Here is a 15781-nt window from a genome sequence, read left to right on the forward strand (position 1 = left end):
TGTGGGTTTACCAGCGCTGTTTCTCATAACTGTGTTTCTCCCTCCATCACCACAGGCAGCCCCGGCGGAGGTCTGACGGAACTTTGACCGGGCGGCGGTCGGCGGTCTCCTCCGAGGCGAACTCCCAGCCAAACGGTAAAAGAAACAGGCTGCTAGCTAGCCTGGGCAGCTAACCTAAACAACAAACCGACACAGAGAGGGACTTCCTGCCACACGACGACACCGGCTTCCGTTGGCTTGAGCTAACTCTGACGTCCGTTGGCTAACGTTACTTCATGCCATCGTCACTGGAGTGAATGAAAAGGTAAATAAAGCCGTTACGTTACATGGCGCTAGCCTGCATCCCGTTTCCTCTGCGCTGAGAGGAGGTGCGTTCGATAACCTCACCGGGGCCTGCCCTGCGTCACGTGACCTGCAGCTCGGACGGGCGGAGTTGGATATGGAATTATTTAATAAGAGACCTTAACGTGTAATACAAAACAGATATTCAAGATGTCATGCAGTAACACGTTCTCATAAATCCGCCTCCATAATGCTGTTGTTCTGTTCGCAGTTTTCTTCCAGTTTATTAGAAGGAAAGTCTAGTGTTTCAGTTGTTTCCTTGCTTGATTTATATATACTTTTTCAGTGGTAAAAAGTAACCGGGTACATTTACTCAAGTACTGTACTGTTCAGTGTTGATGTATTAGGGGGTTATGCTGTTTTCTACTCCACCACATTTAACTGACAGCTGCAGTCACCGGTTACATGCATCAGACAGATCGATCGGTTACAGAGACATAACAGTTTCTTTTAAGATCCTGTCAAACACTGAAGGAGTGAGACAAAATCAAAGAAAAACTTTAAATTGTTTTATTAAGATTCTATGGCAAAGATGAGGAACTTTACAGTTAATTTTGAACAATGCATGTTTAACCAACAGATTTTAAATTGTGGATGAATGAACAGTGTGTGAACGAGCAAAGCTGTAGCACTATGCCCAAGACAAATTTCCTCTCGGGGACAATAAAGTTTTTTATCTATCTATCTAACAGGTGCAACATCATCAGATGCTCTGTGTTCTAAGATGAATGGATGGATACTGAGCCTAAACATTAGTGTCACATCTCAAGGTCCTCGCAGCGTATCCTGTCTGTGCAAGGACACCTGATTTCGCTCAGTGGTGACCGTCTATTTCCTGTCTCCTCTGCGTTTCTGACCGAGGGAGGGCATACTGACAACGAGCAACTGAGTGGAAACTCAGATGGGCCCTGAGTGAACAGACGACAAGCTAAGTCTGAAGGAAAATTGCATCACACAGCTATTTTAGATTGTAAAGGTTTTGCCACATTTCTCTCACGATCGGCAACTTTCGTCTTAGACAGCCCACAGTCTCACGGTGTGAAGGGGTCTTAAGTGGAAGTTTCCACACGTCTCTACTAGCACATGTACAACTGGACCGGCGGTCTATGCGGTGAAGTCAGGCAGTGTCAGGCACGAAGTGTCATGTAGTGTGGCAGTCTGGCTCCGTCACGTCTCTTCTGGCTGCACAGACCTCCACAGGTAATTCAGATCCAGTCAGCTCCAGGACCTCCTTGAGCGTCCCAACACCCTACAAAGTCCAGTGAGATTCTCTTGCCGTGTGGGGAAGAATAAGAGGAGGTAGGGACGTCTTGCACTCCTCGTCCTCATCCAGCAGGGAGGGCTGGACGATGGTGGCGGTCCCATCAGGCCTCATGGCCTCACCCATCAGGTGGAACCAGCGCCGTGAGCTGCGCTGGATCACAGTCTCCGTGTCCTCTGGAGGGTTCTTCGATGTCTACAGAGGGAGAAGATATCAGAATTCAGACGCACCTTGTGGATATTTTAGAACTAGTGTGTATAACTTTATTGAACCACTGAAATTCAGAATCTCTTATAATGGAGTTTGCTGACCAGGACAGTAGCAGGACATAGAAAATAAAACACAGAAGATACAAAAAATGCAGACCACAAACTCATAGTGGCACTTTGGAGCAGGCCTAATGAGCACCCATTTTGTTGCTGCAGATGTTGTGCCAGTCTGCCGTGGCCATGTTTGGTGGCACGAAGCTGGATCATCAGTCTGCCACTACAGAGACAGACTGTTCAGTTGGACATCTGTCTTTCAGTTGTCACCACAATGGAGATTAATATCCTCATCACTGTGTACCAACAAGAAGAAGAACTTTTAATTTATAAATGTGTCCTACTATTTAAAAACAAAAAGTCTTCTTTAATTTTAAAAACTTTAACTCACAGCCGTCAGTAATTTTGGCCATATAAATGTAATAAATTCACATGATCAAACCTTCCCATAGCTCTGTCACTACACACATGTTTAATAACGGATGTAGTTCGCCTGCCAAGAAAGGCGATTTCATCTGAAACTTTTCCTTCAAAGCTACAAACACTTTTTTATTATTGGCCAACATTAGAGGACGTCAGCAACAACATTTCCACAGAGTTCGAGTCTGTTCATTAGTATCATCAGAACTCTTATCATTAACACCTGAAACTGTCTTTAAATATATTTTATTTTAAAATAACGTACTTCTGTATGTGTTCGCCATTCTCCACGCCATCACGCACACACAACAATCCAAACATCCGCCGCGGACCGGAAAAGAACGTGTTTTTCTTCTTCTACTGTAAATTATCGGAAGTCGAGACACACGACGACGTCGCCTTTCTGCCACCCACAGCCTGTCTGCTTTTACAACTTTATTATTAACGTTGCTAAAAAACTTTATTATTTTTACAACAATACAACAACAATAATAAGAACAATAAATACATTTAACTTAATGTTGTAGTATAGTAGAAAATAGAACACACGTGTTTCAATAGACGATACGTTTATTATTTATAATATTTACATGATAAATGACTGACAAAGGGATACAGAATTTTTTCTTTAACAATAGTTTAAACGTTTTTTCTTATTCTCGTGATAACCATAAAAATGGGTAACTTCATAAGTTATTTTTTAGAACTTTCTCATCAATATGAAATATCTCATTAATACCCATGTAATCCATGCACAAGTGCTTTCTGAAATCCTTTAATCAACATATCAACCCTAATTAACTTGATTTACTGATTGCTTTTAGAAGATGATTTCTCAGCGACTAAACTCTACTCTGTCGCCCTCTATGGGCAACAGGAAGCCCCTGCAGCGTGAAGCTGCTCAGCATCCTGCAGCTGCTGTCAAGTTCAACATGTCCGAAGCACGACCCGAAGTTCTACGTTACACCGGAGCCGAGAATAATGTTTCAAAATCAAAGTTTTGTAAATTTAATTTCATGTTGATGAACTTGTGACCACTACAAAGACGTGGGCCGTCTGAAACAAGCGCAAAACATATTCCCAAATTTCTGGGGTTAACTAGAAAAATACAGATGATAATTTTGTTGGAATTTTGTCGGAATGTTACGTCCCTTGTCAGGTACAAGAGGCGCTAAAGTATTTTATTTTGAAGGTCTGGGCCGGAATCCCTTCCTGGCATCCCGGTTTGACTTGACTCAGGTCCTGCTGTGTGGGGTTACATGAAGGATGTGATGGACAGACGATGGAGGCCGCGTCCTATTTGACGTCGACATAAATAAAAACCGTTTGCAGGTATTCGTTCGTGTCCGAGCCGAGCTGCTGTTCGGAACAGGTAACATGACTGCGTTTGTTACTGGACGTTCATCACGCTGTGTGTGCACTCTGACAGCTGATAAACCTGTTTGTGGTGTTTGTATGAGGACATAAATGTCCTCCAGATCCTCCATCTATGTCTGTGTAATTCAATAATCAATATTTCTCATCTTAGAACAGAAAGTTTCCTTAAAATATAATTATGGCAGTTGTCGAAGCAGTACTCAAAACCTTTAGTACAGTAAAAGTACCAAAACCACAATGTAGTAATATTCAGTTACAAGCCACAGTACTGAATTCAAAATCCTATTAAGTATTTTCACCAAAATGTCCTTCAAGTATGAAAAGTAACAGTATTACAGTTAGTGGTCGCAGTTTGCTGTCGTAGCTGCTGCAGGTGGAGACACTTCATATACGGTCAGCTTGTTTAGTCCAGTGGTTTCCAACCTGAGGGGTCGGCCCCTCCAAAGGGACACCAGATAAGTCTGAGGGGTCGTCACTAGCTGGAGGTACGCAGCCGCCAGCCTAAACCTTTCATGTGTGCAGCACCATGTTGGCCAGGAAAGGCCTCCTGCCCGACGGCTTCCTGCTGACCCGTCTGGCTGAGGACCAGAACCGCCTGAACCGCAGCCGCTCCAGATCTCAGAAGGCCCGCTTCATCACCAAGACCGGATCCTGCAACGTGGCTCACAAAAACATCAGAGAGCAGGTACAGGAGAGGAGAAATAAACCGGGTCCTGGACTGTGGGAGTCTCTGCTCGCTTTCCTCTTCTAATTACTGTATGATCTTTGATGAGTATTTACTGTTACACTCCTGGATCAGTTCTAAGAGCCAGCGATAAACCCAGATGTTTCAACCAGTGTGAGTTGTTTCAGTCATGCTAGTTAACAATCATAATTAGCAATAAAAAAAATAAGCAGCTAACCAGGGCACATGTTGAATTCTAGCCAGTCTCCCTGTCCTTCTCTCTGTCCACCTTTACTTTCCTTTGTGATCTTCGTGGGTTTCAGGGTCGCTTCCTGCAGGATGTCTTCACCACCATGGTGGACCTGAAGTGGCAGCACTCCTTCCTCATCTTCACCTCAGCCTTCCTCTGCTCTTGGATGCTCTTTGCTATGATCTGGTGGCTGCTGGCCTTCGCTCACGGAGACCTGGAGCCCCGTGATCCCAACGGCGAGCTGGGCCCGGGCCCCGTCCCCTGCGTCACCGCCATCCACTCCTTCACCTCAGCCTTCCTCTTCTCCATTGAAGTCCAGGTGAGAGCTGATGTTGCTCTCTCTGGCTGATCCAGGTGCAGTTGTTTGTTGGTTTGTGTGATGTGGAAGCTGACGTTCTGTCCGCCGCAGGTGACCATCGGGTTTGGCGGCAGGATGGTGACGGAGGAGTGTCCTCTGGCCATCACCGTGTTGATCATCCAGAATATTCTGGGGCTGATCATCAATGCCGTGATGCTCGGCTGCGTCTTCATGAAGACGGCACAGGCCAACCGCCGAGCAGAGACGCTCATCTTCTCCAGAAACGCCGTCATCGCGCCACGAAACGGCCGTCCAACCTTCATGTTCAGAGTCGGAGACCTGAGGAAAAGTATGATCATCTCTGCCACCATCCAACTGCAGGTGACGTCTGCATACTTCGGCTGAGCTTCACGGTTCATGTATGACTTTGGAAATGCTACATGACAAAACAAAGTCCACACGGTCCTTTGACTGGGTACAGGGACATACAGAGAGGCAAAAGGGAAAATGACCACAGAAACATGCAAGTTTACATGTCCCTCAATGTTGAACTGTTCCTTTAAGAGCCCTCAGTATCAGAACTAAAAACTAACTTCACCAATCAGAAAGTGTCCAGGGCACAAAAGTCAGAATCCAAGCTAATTTCCTCTGAGCCAGCTTCAGCCTGGCTGAACTGAAGCTGGATAAAGAGACAGATTTTTTTTGTTTGGATGTTTCCTTCCAGGTGATCCGGCGGACGGTGACGGCGGAGGGTGAGGTGATCCCGGTGTCCCAGCTGGACATCCAGGTGGAGAACCCTCTGAGGAGTAACGGCATCTTCCTGGTTTCCCCTCTGATCATCAGCCACACCATCGACAGAGGAAGTCCTCTGTACGAGGTCTCCGCCCAGTCGCTGGGCTCTGAGGACCTGGAGATCATAGTCATCCTGGAAGGTCAGGAACCACGGAAACACCCGTCCTGTCAACGTGGACCCATGAAAAGGAAACACGCACACAGACCTACCAAGCTAACAAGCTGTAACCAGTTTGTACCATCTCAACCAAGTTCATCTTTTTCTTTGTTTGGACGTAAAAACAACATTAAAATGAAAATGATCAGATAATTCAACACATTTTATGTGAAAAAACATCAGGTTGCTGATGCTGCACTTAGCAGGGAGCAGAAACAGCAGATGTATTTTAAGCCTGACCTCTACTTTCCATCCACATTTGGCAGCTAACAGTGCAGCCAACTAAACCAACCATTAACCGCAGAACAGTGAGATCAGGAAACTGTTATGTGTCATTTCTGTGCATGTCAGTGTCAGTCCGCCACCATCAGGTCAACATGTGCCCAAAACCAGAACCAAAACGTGTCTCATCGTGAGACACGTTGAAAATACTGCAGAAACACCTGCAGAAATGATGACATTCACTTCAGCCTCAGCTGAAGTTTGTCTGATAATTAGCATGTTAGCATGTTACACAGCGAGCGTGTTAAGCATCGTACCAGCTAAACATGCTGATGTCAACATCAGGTTCAAAGTGCTGTGGGGTCAACTGCTGGAACAGCTGGAGACAACTGCACAAAAGATGCATTTAAGTAACGTTTGTGCAGACATAAACTTATTTATATACGTATTTCATCGTAGTTTGTGCTTGTCTCTCGGTCATGTGGACATGTGCCTGCCTTCACCTGTGACAACCGTCCAAAATCCACCTGGCAAAAGGAGCGTGTGGTGCACTCGAAAGCAGGAGGGGGCAGGAAACAGTGTGGGTGGAGGCCCAGCATGGGGAGTGGACAGACAACAGCTCTCCACCAAGTTTATTAGATTAAAAACTCTGCTGTGACTAATCTCTGTCACTGTCCTCTTCTCCTTTCAGGCGTGGTGGAAACGACGGGGATCACCATGCAGGCTCGGACCTCCTACACTCCCGATGAGATCCTGTGGGGGAGGCGCTTCGTCTCCATCATGACTGAGGAGGACGGACGTTACTGCGTCGACTACTCCAAGTTCGGCAACACGGTTCCTGTCAGGATGCCATCTCTCAGTGCCAAGGAGCTGGACCAGACCAGGGGCGTCCAGGAGGGCGGCTCGGATGCCCACCTGCAGGGCTGGGGCTTGGTCCGGGCCGGGAGGGGAGGCTTCCGCAGAGGGGGCCGGACCTGCGATAGCTCCGCCTCTCAGCCCTGGTACGCCCAATCAGAGAAATGTGAGAAAGAGGTGGAGGAGAGAGGACAGAAGAAAACGGTGCAGCTGGAAGTGATTGGACGACAGACAGAAGAGGACGGATTGGGAGAGATGAGCGAATGAAAACCATGAAAAAAAAAGTAAATTGTGTACAGTAAATAGGATGTCTTCTTCAGGTCATCCCTCAGGTGAGCTGGGGGATACTAAAAGTCACCGTATTCACTTTCCTGCCAAGAGGTAGTTGTTGTTGTTTTCACACATATTTTTGTACGTATTACACAAACGAGAAGGTGTTAATTACTGAGCTTCAGGGCTGCAGGCTGGTGGATTGTCTGTAGTTTTAGCTGATTTGTCCTGGTTGTAGTAATGATGATGTAGTAATGCTAAGCTAAGCTTACCAGCTACAGACCCGAGAGTGGAATCAATCTGATCATGAGGCACAAGAAGAGGATTTCAGTAAATGTTGCCTGCAGCACACAACGCCCTGCATGCTCAGCCTGCTTAGTAACCAAGTGGTCTGCTGATCAGTTAGATCCCACGTAAGCTTCAGTGCTTACTGTGCTGTTTGTGAGCCATCTGAAGGCTGCTGTTGTACGATCAGTCACAGATGGGTTTGAATCCTGCAGCACCCGATAATCACTGGGACATTTGCTGTTGTTTTTCTCAGTTGTAGATGTATGAAATATCTCAGTGTTTGTTATTTATGTTGAAATAAATCAGCTTTTTGTATTTGGTCTCCTGTAGTGTTGTGCTGAGGGAACACTCCACATGTTCGAGAGATCACTTTTAATTTGAAATATTTCAGAAACAGAATGTAGTTCAAAAATATTTCATGGATTTATTTGTTTGGTTTTAAATCATTAAACAAAAAAACCAATATGAATTTGATATATAGTCAAAATATAACAGAAAAACTTTTCATTGTTTATTGTTTAACTGGTAAAGTATGAAAGTGAAAATTAGCAAACAGAGTTTTTCTTTGTTGGCCTGAGAACCTGCAAGGTGACTAAATACAAGTTAGTTCATGTTAAATCCTGTGATGCTAAACTACAGGAGCCTGCAGGTCTTTACATCCAGCACCACCAAACACTCAGCAGGGCCCCCGCCAGAGCCAGGATGGGCGTTGCCGTGGTAACAGCGTTGCCGGAGTTGCACAGGTTGCTGCTGCAGCAGCGGTAGGTGAAGCTGGAGATCGAGGGGAACATGTGGCCAAGACGGGACATATCGCAGTCTGTGTACCTGATACACTGACGGATGGTCTTCCCACCTGGAGAGGAACACACACACACACACACGCACACACACAGAGTGGACAAACAAACCAGTGAGGAAATGTGATTGGTCTATAAAAAGAATAAAAAATGTGTCAAAAAAATTTCAGCCTGAATCTTAATTGATTTACTATCATGTAAAGGAGAGTGGGCCATTTGAGAACCTGAGAAACAGAAAATTGGCTTTAAGCCTTAAATCCCTGAATGACAGCATGATGATGGTGACAAAGTGCTGACCCTTTTCACTCAGAGATATGCAGGAGTCTTCATTTGTGCACTCCTGCACGTTCTCGCAGCGTCCCGCGTAGTCAGAGCACTTGTAGCAACGAAGTCCAGAACCTGGAGGAGAAGGAGGAGGAACCGCTTTTACATCCAGTGGTAACATACGTTCACATCACCAGCATCTTGTCCAGGTTTAGTCAGGACTCAACACGCGAGCAAAGAGCTGGAGAGGATGAACAACACAACAACACTGCTAACATGTAGGGGATACCTTCCCCCAAAATCTCTTTGAATCACGGTTACCAAAGTGACCAAAACTTTCATCCCTAACAGACAGAAAAGCACCTTGAATTTGTGTCTCATCAAAACTGAGTGGAACATCCACACTGTTAGCTCTTCAGGATCTGTACGTTGTTCTCTGAAGAACATCTTCAGAGCCAAAGCCTGCCGAGGTAAAGCTGAATTAACTAGCTAGCCACTTAATGCTGCTGAGCTAGTTAGCCAGCAAGCTAGGGAGCATTAGCAGGAAAATAAAAGGAGGTGTTAGCTGGTGTGTGTGCAATGATTATTTCTTTATTCATTCAGAATTAATTTGGTTGGTCGTCGTCGTTGCTCCAGCCAACAGGAGCTAACTGGCTAAACCTGCTAGCAGGCAACACCAACGACGTGAAGATCCACATCATGAGAAGTCAAAGTGACACTGAGGGAGAGAGTTAGCAGCCAACTTAGCATTTCCAAGCAGTATGCAAATGTTCATCCGTTTATTTATATTTAATGTGTTTATTATTTCTACATTAACCCATTTCTGTTTTACTATCTCGTCATTACTGGTTTGAATGTCACTGACAAATACTTCAATAAACATTTAGCCCCGTACACTACATGTTGTGTTCAGTGTGTTCTTGCTAATGGAATGTTTTCCAGTCCAAAGCAAAGTAAAGTGTGGTGTCCATTAGGGGAGTATGTCTGCCTGCAGATGTGATCTCTGCTTCTCATTAAGATCACATTTCAGAAAACGTGTTCAGTACTGTTTCTCTTCACTCAGGAAAAAGTGAAGCTCTTCTTTTTGGATCAAGAGTCAAGCCAGGACAACATCCACAACTTTCAGTTAATGTGGTGTCAGTCAGCAACGCAGCTAAACCCACCGATTCATCGAAACTGTGCTTCGGATCATCAGCCCTCAGGTGATGCCACGGCGGTAAAAGCACTTCCTCCCTGATCTGAGAGGAACACGACGCCACAACAGTACAGATGCAGCAAGTTCTCATGATCTCAGTTCTCTCACAGTGGAAAGACTGACGTAGTCCAGAAAAGACGGACGTCACTGGACTGTTTCGGTCTTTTCCGAGGTAAAGGACGTCGTACAGAGAAAAAACCCATTTCTACACACTGCAACAGTTTTCAGGAACACACTGATGGGGATTTCACACTTTTGCCTCACTTTTGGTGTTGCGTGCCAATTTTCCCTGCCCGACATGAAATCCTGCCCTCTTACACTTTTCCTTCTGCTCACAATAACCACAGTGGAAATGAACCATTAGTCCACTGTGTGGCAGTTGGCATTTCCCTTTTCTGTTGCTTTTTGTGTCACACGAATGTAGCCACCCTATTACAAACCATGTTTAATGTGTCTGCTGTGTGTGTGCTGCTCATGTGAATGTATGTGAGTTTTGTGGATGATTTCAATAGTCTGGATGCATCAATATGAGTTGTGTCCACTCACCCAAATGAAGCATCCCAAAACAGACGAGCAGGAACAGTCCAAGGCAGCGCTTCATGTTGTCTCCCTTCAAACGAGATACAAAAACAGGCAGGAGAAGAAGGCGGTGGAGGCTTCGGTTCGGTTTGGTGCCCAATCTGTCAAACTGTGACCCTGTGAGGAAGACGGCAGGCGACTCAGAACAGCTCTTTGTACAGCGGAACACAAAGACTCCCTGTCAGTCCTCCTCCTCCTCCTCCCCTCCCACAATCACTTGGCCCAGCCTCACTGAGGCTTTTATTGACGCTGTAATACTCTGTTTATACTGCTGCCTTCCATCTATTCAAACAGTTCATCCATTCCCATAGTCGCATGACATGTCTACTGTATAGTGATGTACAGGGTGACCCCTCAGTGTGACTAACATGTCTGTGACTCCAGGTAACCTTTCAGAGACGTGTGATTATTACAGTCTGGAAGCTTGGATTCATTCAGACTTCATTTTTTCTTTTCTGATTTGTTGAGAAACAGCAGCCACCTGAAGTCGAGGTCTGAGCAGAGATGTTTCGATTTTACTCATGTAAAACACCTGTGACTTGTTCCACCGCAGCCCAGCGCACCTTCCTCTGTGATGTGGCACAGTCCTGCATTGGTTTGGCATGCAAGTGTTTCTGTTGCTGCAGATCCCCCAGACGCCTCAGAGGCATCACAGACATGCACTGACACAAGCACCAGAATCCTAACCTTTCAATCTGGTTCAGCTTTTCTTTTTCAACTCCTCGACTGGCCTCCTTCCTTAATCTTCCTTCCATTGTCTCCTTAAAACCCTCTGGAGTTTGTCGATTCATCGGTGAACTGAGGACGTTTGACTGAACGTGACTTTGTTGGGACAAGCTGTGTAAATCGTACATAAAAACCAAACGCAACGATTGGACGCAGAGCAAAGACAAGACATTTAATGTTCAAACTGATCAACTTCTGTTTTTTTTAACATACACGTTGACTTTGGTGCCTGCAACACGTCCTAAAGGACAGGGACGACCTCTTCCCCAGAGCTGTAAAAACCCCCTGCAGTCACACCTCATCACCCCACAGGAACCTCACACATCTACACCTTCCAGCCACATACACTAACTTTCTCACACAAACACTCACTGCTTACCATAGACCGGCACTAAGTGCACTTTATTTACTTTAATTTACTTTGTGTTTTATATCTTTCACAAGTGTTCATTTCTAAGTATTTGTGTTATTTATATGTGTGCCCTTAAGGCAGGAATCTCTACAAAATTTTGCAATGTTGGCATAAAGACAATACAGATGGTTGATTCTAAGAGTCGAGCGTGGACAGGAGTGTGTTCACTGCTGCGACCCCGCAGACCGTCGACGCTTTTGGAGTGAAATTCTTTCACATTTCTGATGCCTGACTTCAGCTGCTGAACCGCCCAACAGGGTCTCACATGTTCTCCTCACATTCTGTGATGTGCACATGCGCTGCAGTTTACTTCCTGCTCTCTTCGACGATGAGGCAACACTGTTGTGACACGTGCGCCTGCATCTTTCTGAATAAGCAGGGATGTCCCTAAAAAAGACGTCCTCTTCGGCCCGGAGGACACGATGTCCCACGAGTTCCAAAGACAATGTGAAACACACGTCTGTCAGCAGCTTCACAAACCACAGCTCGCCTTCACGCTTTGCGTTGGCGCAGCTCAGAGTAACGATGGAACATCTCGAGGACGCTCACTTCGCTCCCGGTCCTCTCACCTGTTGGACATGTTTACCTGTGGACTGTTCCAAATTTCCCGTCTTTAGCTGTAGGCTTGAAACATGTTGCAGACACCAAATTCAGAATAAGCAGATATTAACAAAAACCACTGAAGGTGAGGAGATCAAACATTAAATTTATACCATGTTCAGCGTGGTTTTTATTCACGTCTTACACAGCGTCCCAAACTCTGTCTGTAGATGTAATGAGACTGCGTCAGTTAGATTTCTCGCATTTTTCTGCTGTATTTGATAATAATAAGTGATTATCAATAAAGATTAGTTTTTTTTAAAGCTTCACGTATTATTTTTCTTGTATTTTGGCCTCCTATCAGTTTTTTACTTTATGAAATTCACAAAATGAGAAGCCAAAATTAGAGGTGAGTTTGTGCTTAACAGAAACAAAAATGAACCAAAGTCAACCTGGAATGTCAAAAGGACAGATTAAAAACAAAGCCACACTAAATAACATCAAAATGAATGAATGAAACGTAGCTGAACAACACACTTGGATGTGAAATGTGATGTGTTTTACAGACTCTCAGTGTTCCGTCACACAGCAGAAAAGCACAGACTGCGAGCATGACGACACAATAAAAACAGACTTTTCTCTGCAGGGCTTTGGTTGGGATGGACGTGTTTGTCATGTATCAGTCCCAGGGTGTGACAGACGGGACGGTCAGCTGCTGCACACAGAGCAGCGACTGTATGTGCATCCAGCTGCTGTCTCGAGCTGCACGGAGGCCTTTTGTCCCAACTCTCGTTTCTTCACTTGAACTACTCCACTTTGCCTGAATCTGAATACACACCACAGGACTACTGAGAGACACTGACACTACAGCTCGTTTTAGTTCTTCTCTTTTCCCGTAATTCTTCACTGTGACAGCTTTTGAAGCCATAAAGTTTTTTTTTCAGTACACTTCTCACCTGTAAAAGAAATCAGTGCTCCCGTGCAGGTTTAGTTAATTAATTAGAACTCTTATAAAAGATGTGGACGAGTGTGAATAAAACCTCAACCCAACACTGTGAGAACGTGTTAAAGGTTCTGTATGTGCAAGTTAAAATAACGCTCCTCTTTAATGAGCTTTGGCGAGTAAATGTATCTCAGGTGAAGGTTTACTCACTGAGACAGGGACCAGACAGGGACCTGACAGACCTACAGCTCCTACTGACAACCATGAAGAAGGATGAAACCGTCTTGACTTGTAAATACACATAAGTGAGTATCTGGGGCTACCAGAGACTATGACATCAAATAATCTCTCAGCTAAAGAACACGTCTTGACATCTGAAGTTTGGGTTTGTGTTTGGGTTTGTGTTTTTGTGTGCGTGTACATGCAGGCACAGAGGAGACTTACGGGCTGCAGTTAAAACATTTTCGCACTGGACTTACTCCTGCTGAATGAAGGCTTCAGATGCTGTCAACTGGTCTGGTTGGATGAGGAATGAATTCGGGAACAAACTCAGCCGCGAGTCGTGAGGAGAGACTTCCTGGTGAAAAGGAAAGAGATTTGACAGCGCTGACTTTAACCACTCGATCAAATGAGATTAAAGGTGGGATCAGAGTCCAGGCGGCTGCAGTCTCCGGATAACGTGAGCACTAAAGTCATTTCACTGAGCATCGTTAGCAGACAAAGAGCTCACAGTTTCTCCTTCAGCCGTTCACTTTCTGACACAGAGGAAAGTCACTGCTGGGCTGCTGAACACAGCCAGAAGTCATCTGAAAAGCAGTTCTGGCTCATCGTACATGAAAATATTCACAGTACTGTGGGCGTCAAATCCCTTCCTGCCTGCTTTGTTTTGCTTGTTGACAGTTCTTCAGATGTCAGTTCAAACTGCTGTTTAGCTTGGCAGGAGCCTGTTTGGTCTTTGATGAAAATGTTTCCATGCTTTGTCTCCTGGAGACCAACACATCCTCCCACATTCAACTTGACCCTGGCAGGCTTCCTGGCTCTATCCCCCTCCTACTGACTGGGGACTACAGTCCAGCATGTTGACATGTCATGGGAGCAGCTACTGTCTTTAAACCTCCATGTCTGTGGACCCTAAGCTGAAAACACGAATTTGAGGATTCAGTGTGACATCAGTGTGGATTATGAGTACACGCCCATGAAGCTCGGGAGCCAAAATAAAAAACCTGCTCCTTACACCTACAGAACTTGACTTTCGCGTTGTTCTTCAGTGTCAAAGTAATCCAGTGATTTACCCCCACGCAGCAGCAGAGCAACTTAATCCCGCAGATTACACGTCAACTGAAAACATCTCTTCCTAACCTCAATTTTTAATTTAAAGCTCTAATGTTTAACTCTTTCAACGCAGACAGGAATCTAACCCTGACCCAGGCCTGATATTCACGGACATAAAGGCGGTGCAATCAGGACAACATCCGTGCAGTCACGCCTCGGGAAGACTCGAACCTTGCAGGGCGGCGCCGCATTTTTAGCGGATAACGTAGCAGTGAGTGAGCGTTACTGCTCGGTCGTCATCGGTCAGTCGTTCAGAAGTGTATGAGGTCACAACAAAATGTCAGCTCGTTACCCACAGGCTTCGTGCTCGCTATGCTAACTGAATGCTAACGAAACACCAGCTAGTCGTGTATAGTTTGCTGGTGCGCAGCATGCGGCGCACGTTAGCCCGCCTTTGTGTCTAACTGCGACATTAAGTGTTTCGAATGTTTCTTCGTTCTGCAGCTCTTTCTGACCCCGGACAGCAGAGGGCGCTCTTACAGTTACATGCCAAGATCCTGAGTGATTATTACTCACTGCAGACTCTCACTGCATAACATACAAGTCCAACTAGTAAAATGTCTCATTTTAACTACATACCTACCGAACACACCTCATATCTCTCCACGTCCAAAGGAGGCAAAATGACAAACTGTGGTCACATCGTTACTGCCTCTCCTCAAACTGACTGCGCCATCGCCTTTATTGTCTGTTGGCTGTTACAGCCCACCAAACCAGTGTTCACTGAGCATGTAGAAAGCGAAGTGTTACCGAGTAACACCGAACTGAGCGGGGTGAGACCACCGAGCGACAGGGACAGGGTACGGGGACAGGTGCTATCACATAATTATGACCTTGTGTTCAAATAACGAAGAGGGCGGTACTGAGTTGGTACACCACAAGCAAGAATCGTCAACAGCTGACTTTTAAAGGAAACAAACTGACGAAGTCGACGAACTCTAATGCGAGTAGAAACGGGACCACAGCGCAACCCTGAAAAACCCCACCTTAAAGCCCCAGACCCTCAGACTTACCCTACATGCGCCTCAGCCTCAGCCCGTTATGAGTGGGCTGCGCGTTCAAACTCACTACATTGTCCGTTCACGCCCCAAAGCATTGTGGGAACTGTATTTTCAAAGCCCACAGCGAGGTCATTACCAAATACAGTCAAAGCCTGACAATAGACGTGACAATATCCATTGACTTTGACTTCTCGGTTATATTATCAATATATCTTTGAAACATGTAAATCTCAATGTCACATCGTCATGGTTCCTCTGCTCCTGATGCGTCCATTCATTCACAGATGTTTACCATCTGGCTGGATGGCAGTGGAGGAATGTGAAAGTGCTCCAAACCAACATTCTGCAAACAGCAGCAAAACGTCAGTTTCAGATGGGACACAAGATGCTCTTGTGTTGGAGGATTTTCACTGCAGGGCGGAGAGAAAGCCCAGCGGCTTGTGTCAATTCTGCACTGCAACCCAGCTGATAAAAAGTGTTTCTTAATTCCCAAAAAGTCGACAAGATTAAGTTTTCCCCCAACAACAACAGTC

At 45.5% G+C, this 15781-nt stretch overlaps 2 protein-coding genes and 1 long non-coding RNA gene across 5 annotated transcripts; 1 reads left to right on the forward strand and 2 right to left on the reverse strand.

Annotated features, from left to right (window-relative positions):
- Positions 1-173: 173 nt before the first annotated feature.
- kcnj11l (potassium inwardly rectifying channel subfamily J member 11, like) lies at positions 174-7774 on the forward strand. Of its 2 annotated transcripts, none has more exons than XM_046393134.1 (6): positions 174-304; positions 4186-4348; positions 4651-4896; positions 4987-5256; positions 5600-5807; positions 6738-7774. In XM_046393134.1, exons 1-6 carry the CDS (start codon positions 297-299, stop codon positions 7166-7168), a joined length of 1326 nt encoding a protein of 441 aa, XP_046249090.1. In that variant the 5' UTR covers positions 174-296; the 3' UTR covers positions 7169-7774. The 2 variants fall into 2 exon arrangements, with proteins under 2 accessions (XP_046249090.1, XP_046249091.1); XM_046393135.1 differs by lacking the exon at positions 174-304 and adding an exon at positions 3502-3658.
- LOC124061394 lies at positions 830-2612 on the reverse strand. Its single transcript, XR_006843738.1, has 2 exons — positions 2552-2612; positions 830-2162 (listed from the first exon to the last, which is right to left on the reverse strand). It is a non-coding gene; the product is annotated as an uncharacterized LOC124061394 (long non-coding RNA).
- An 86-nt stretch (positions 7775-7860) lies between the features above and the next one.
- LOC124061391 (CD59 molecule (CD59 blood group)) lies at positions 7861-15676 on the reverse strand. Of its 2 annotated transcripts, none has more exons than XM_046393154.1 (5): positions 15261-15676; positions 13395-13492; positions 10262-10411; positions 8554-8655; positions 7861-8312 (listed from the first exon to the last, which is right to left on the reverse strand). In XM_046393154.1, the coding sequence occupies exons 3-5, from the start codon at positions 10314-10316 to the stop codon at positions 8113-8115; spliced, it is 357 nt and encodes a 118-aa protein (XP_046249110.1). In that variant the 5' UTR covers positions 10317-10411; positions 13395-13492; positions 15261-15676; the 3' UTR covers positions 7861-8112. The 2 variants fall into 2 exon arrangements, with proteins under 2 accessions (XP_046249110.1, XP_046249111.1); XM_046393155.1 differs by having other exon boundaries at positions 13360-13492.
- Positions 15677-15781: the final 105 nt, after the last annotated feature.

This window comes from Scatophagus argus, chromosome 7, assembly GCF_020382885.2.
Source record: "Scatophagus argus isolate fScaArg1 chromosome 7, fScaArg1.pri, whole genome shotgun sequence".
NCBI lineage: Eukaryota > Metazoa > Chordata > Actinopteri > Scatophagidae > Scatophagus > Scatophagus argus.

Bases quoted from the DNA above. Each gene is read 5' to 3' on its own strand.
- kcnj11l (XM_046393134.1), top strand. The intron at 4,897-4,986 runs GTGAGAGCTGAT...TGTCCGCCGCAG, and splicing joins TCTTCTCCATTGAAGTCCAG to GTGACCATCGGGTTTGGCGG. The intron at 5,257-5,599 runs GTGACGTCTGCA...GTTTCCTTCCAG, and splicing joins CTGCCACCATCCAACTGCAG to GTGATCCGGCGGACGGTGAC.
- LOC124061391 (XM_046393154.1), bottom strand. From the start codon at position 10,316: ATGAAGCGCTGCCTTGGACTGTTCCTGCTCGTCTGTTTTGGGATGCTT. The intron at 8,656-10,261 runs GTGAGTGGACAC...CTTCTCCTCCAG, and splicing joins TTTTGGGATGCTTCATTTGG to GTTCTGGACTTCGTTGCTAC. The intron at 8,313-8,553 runs GTCAGCACTTTG...GTTCCTCTCCAG, and splicing joins CATATCTCTGAGTGAAAAGG to GTGGGAAGACCATCCGTCAG.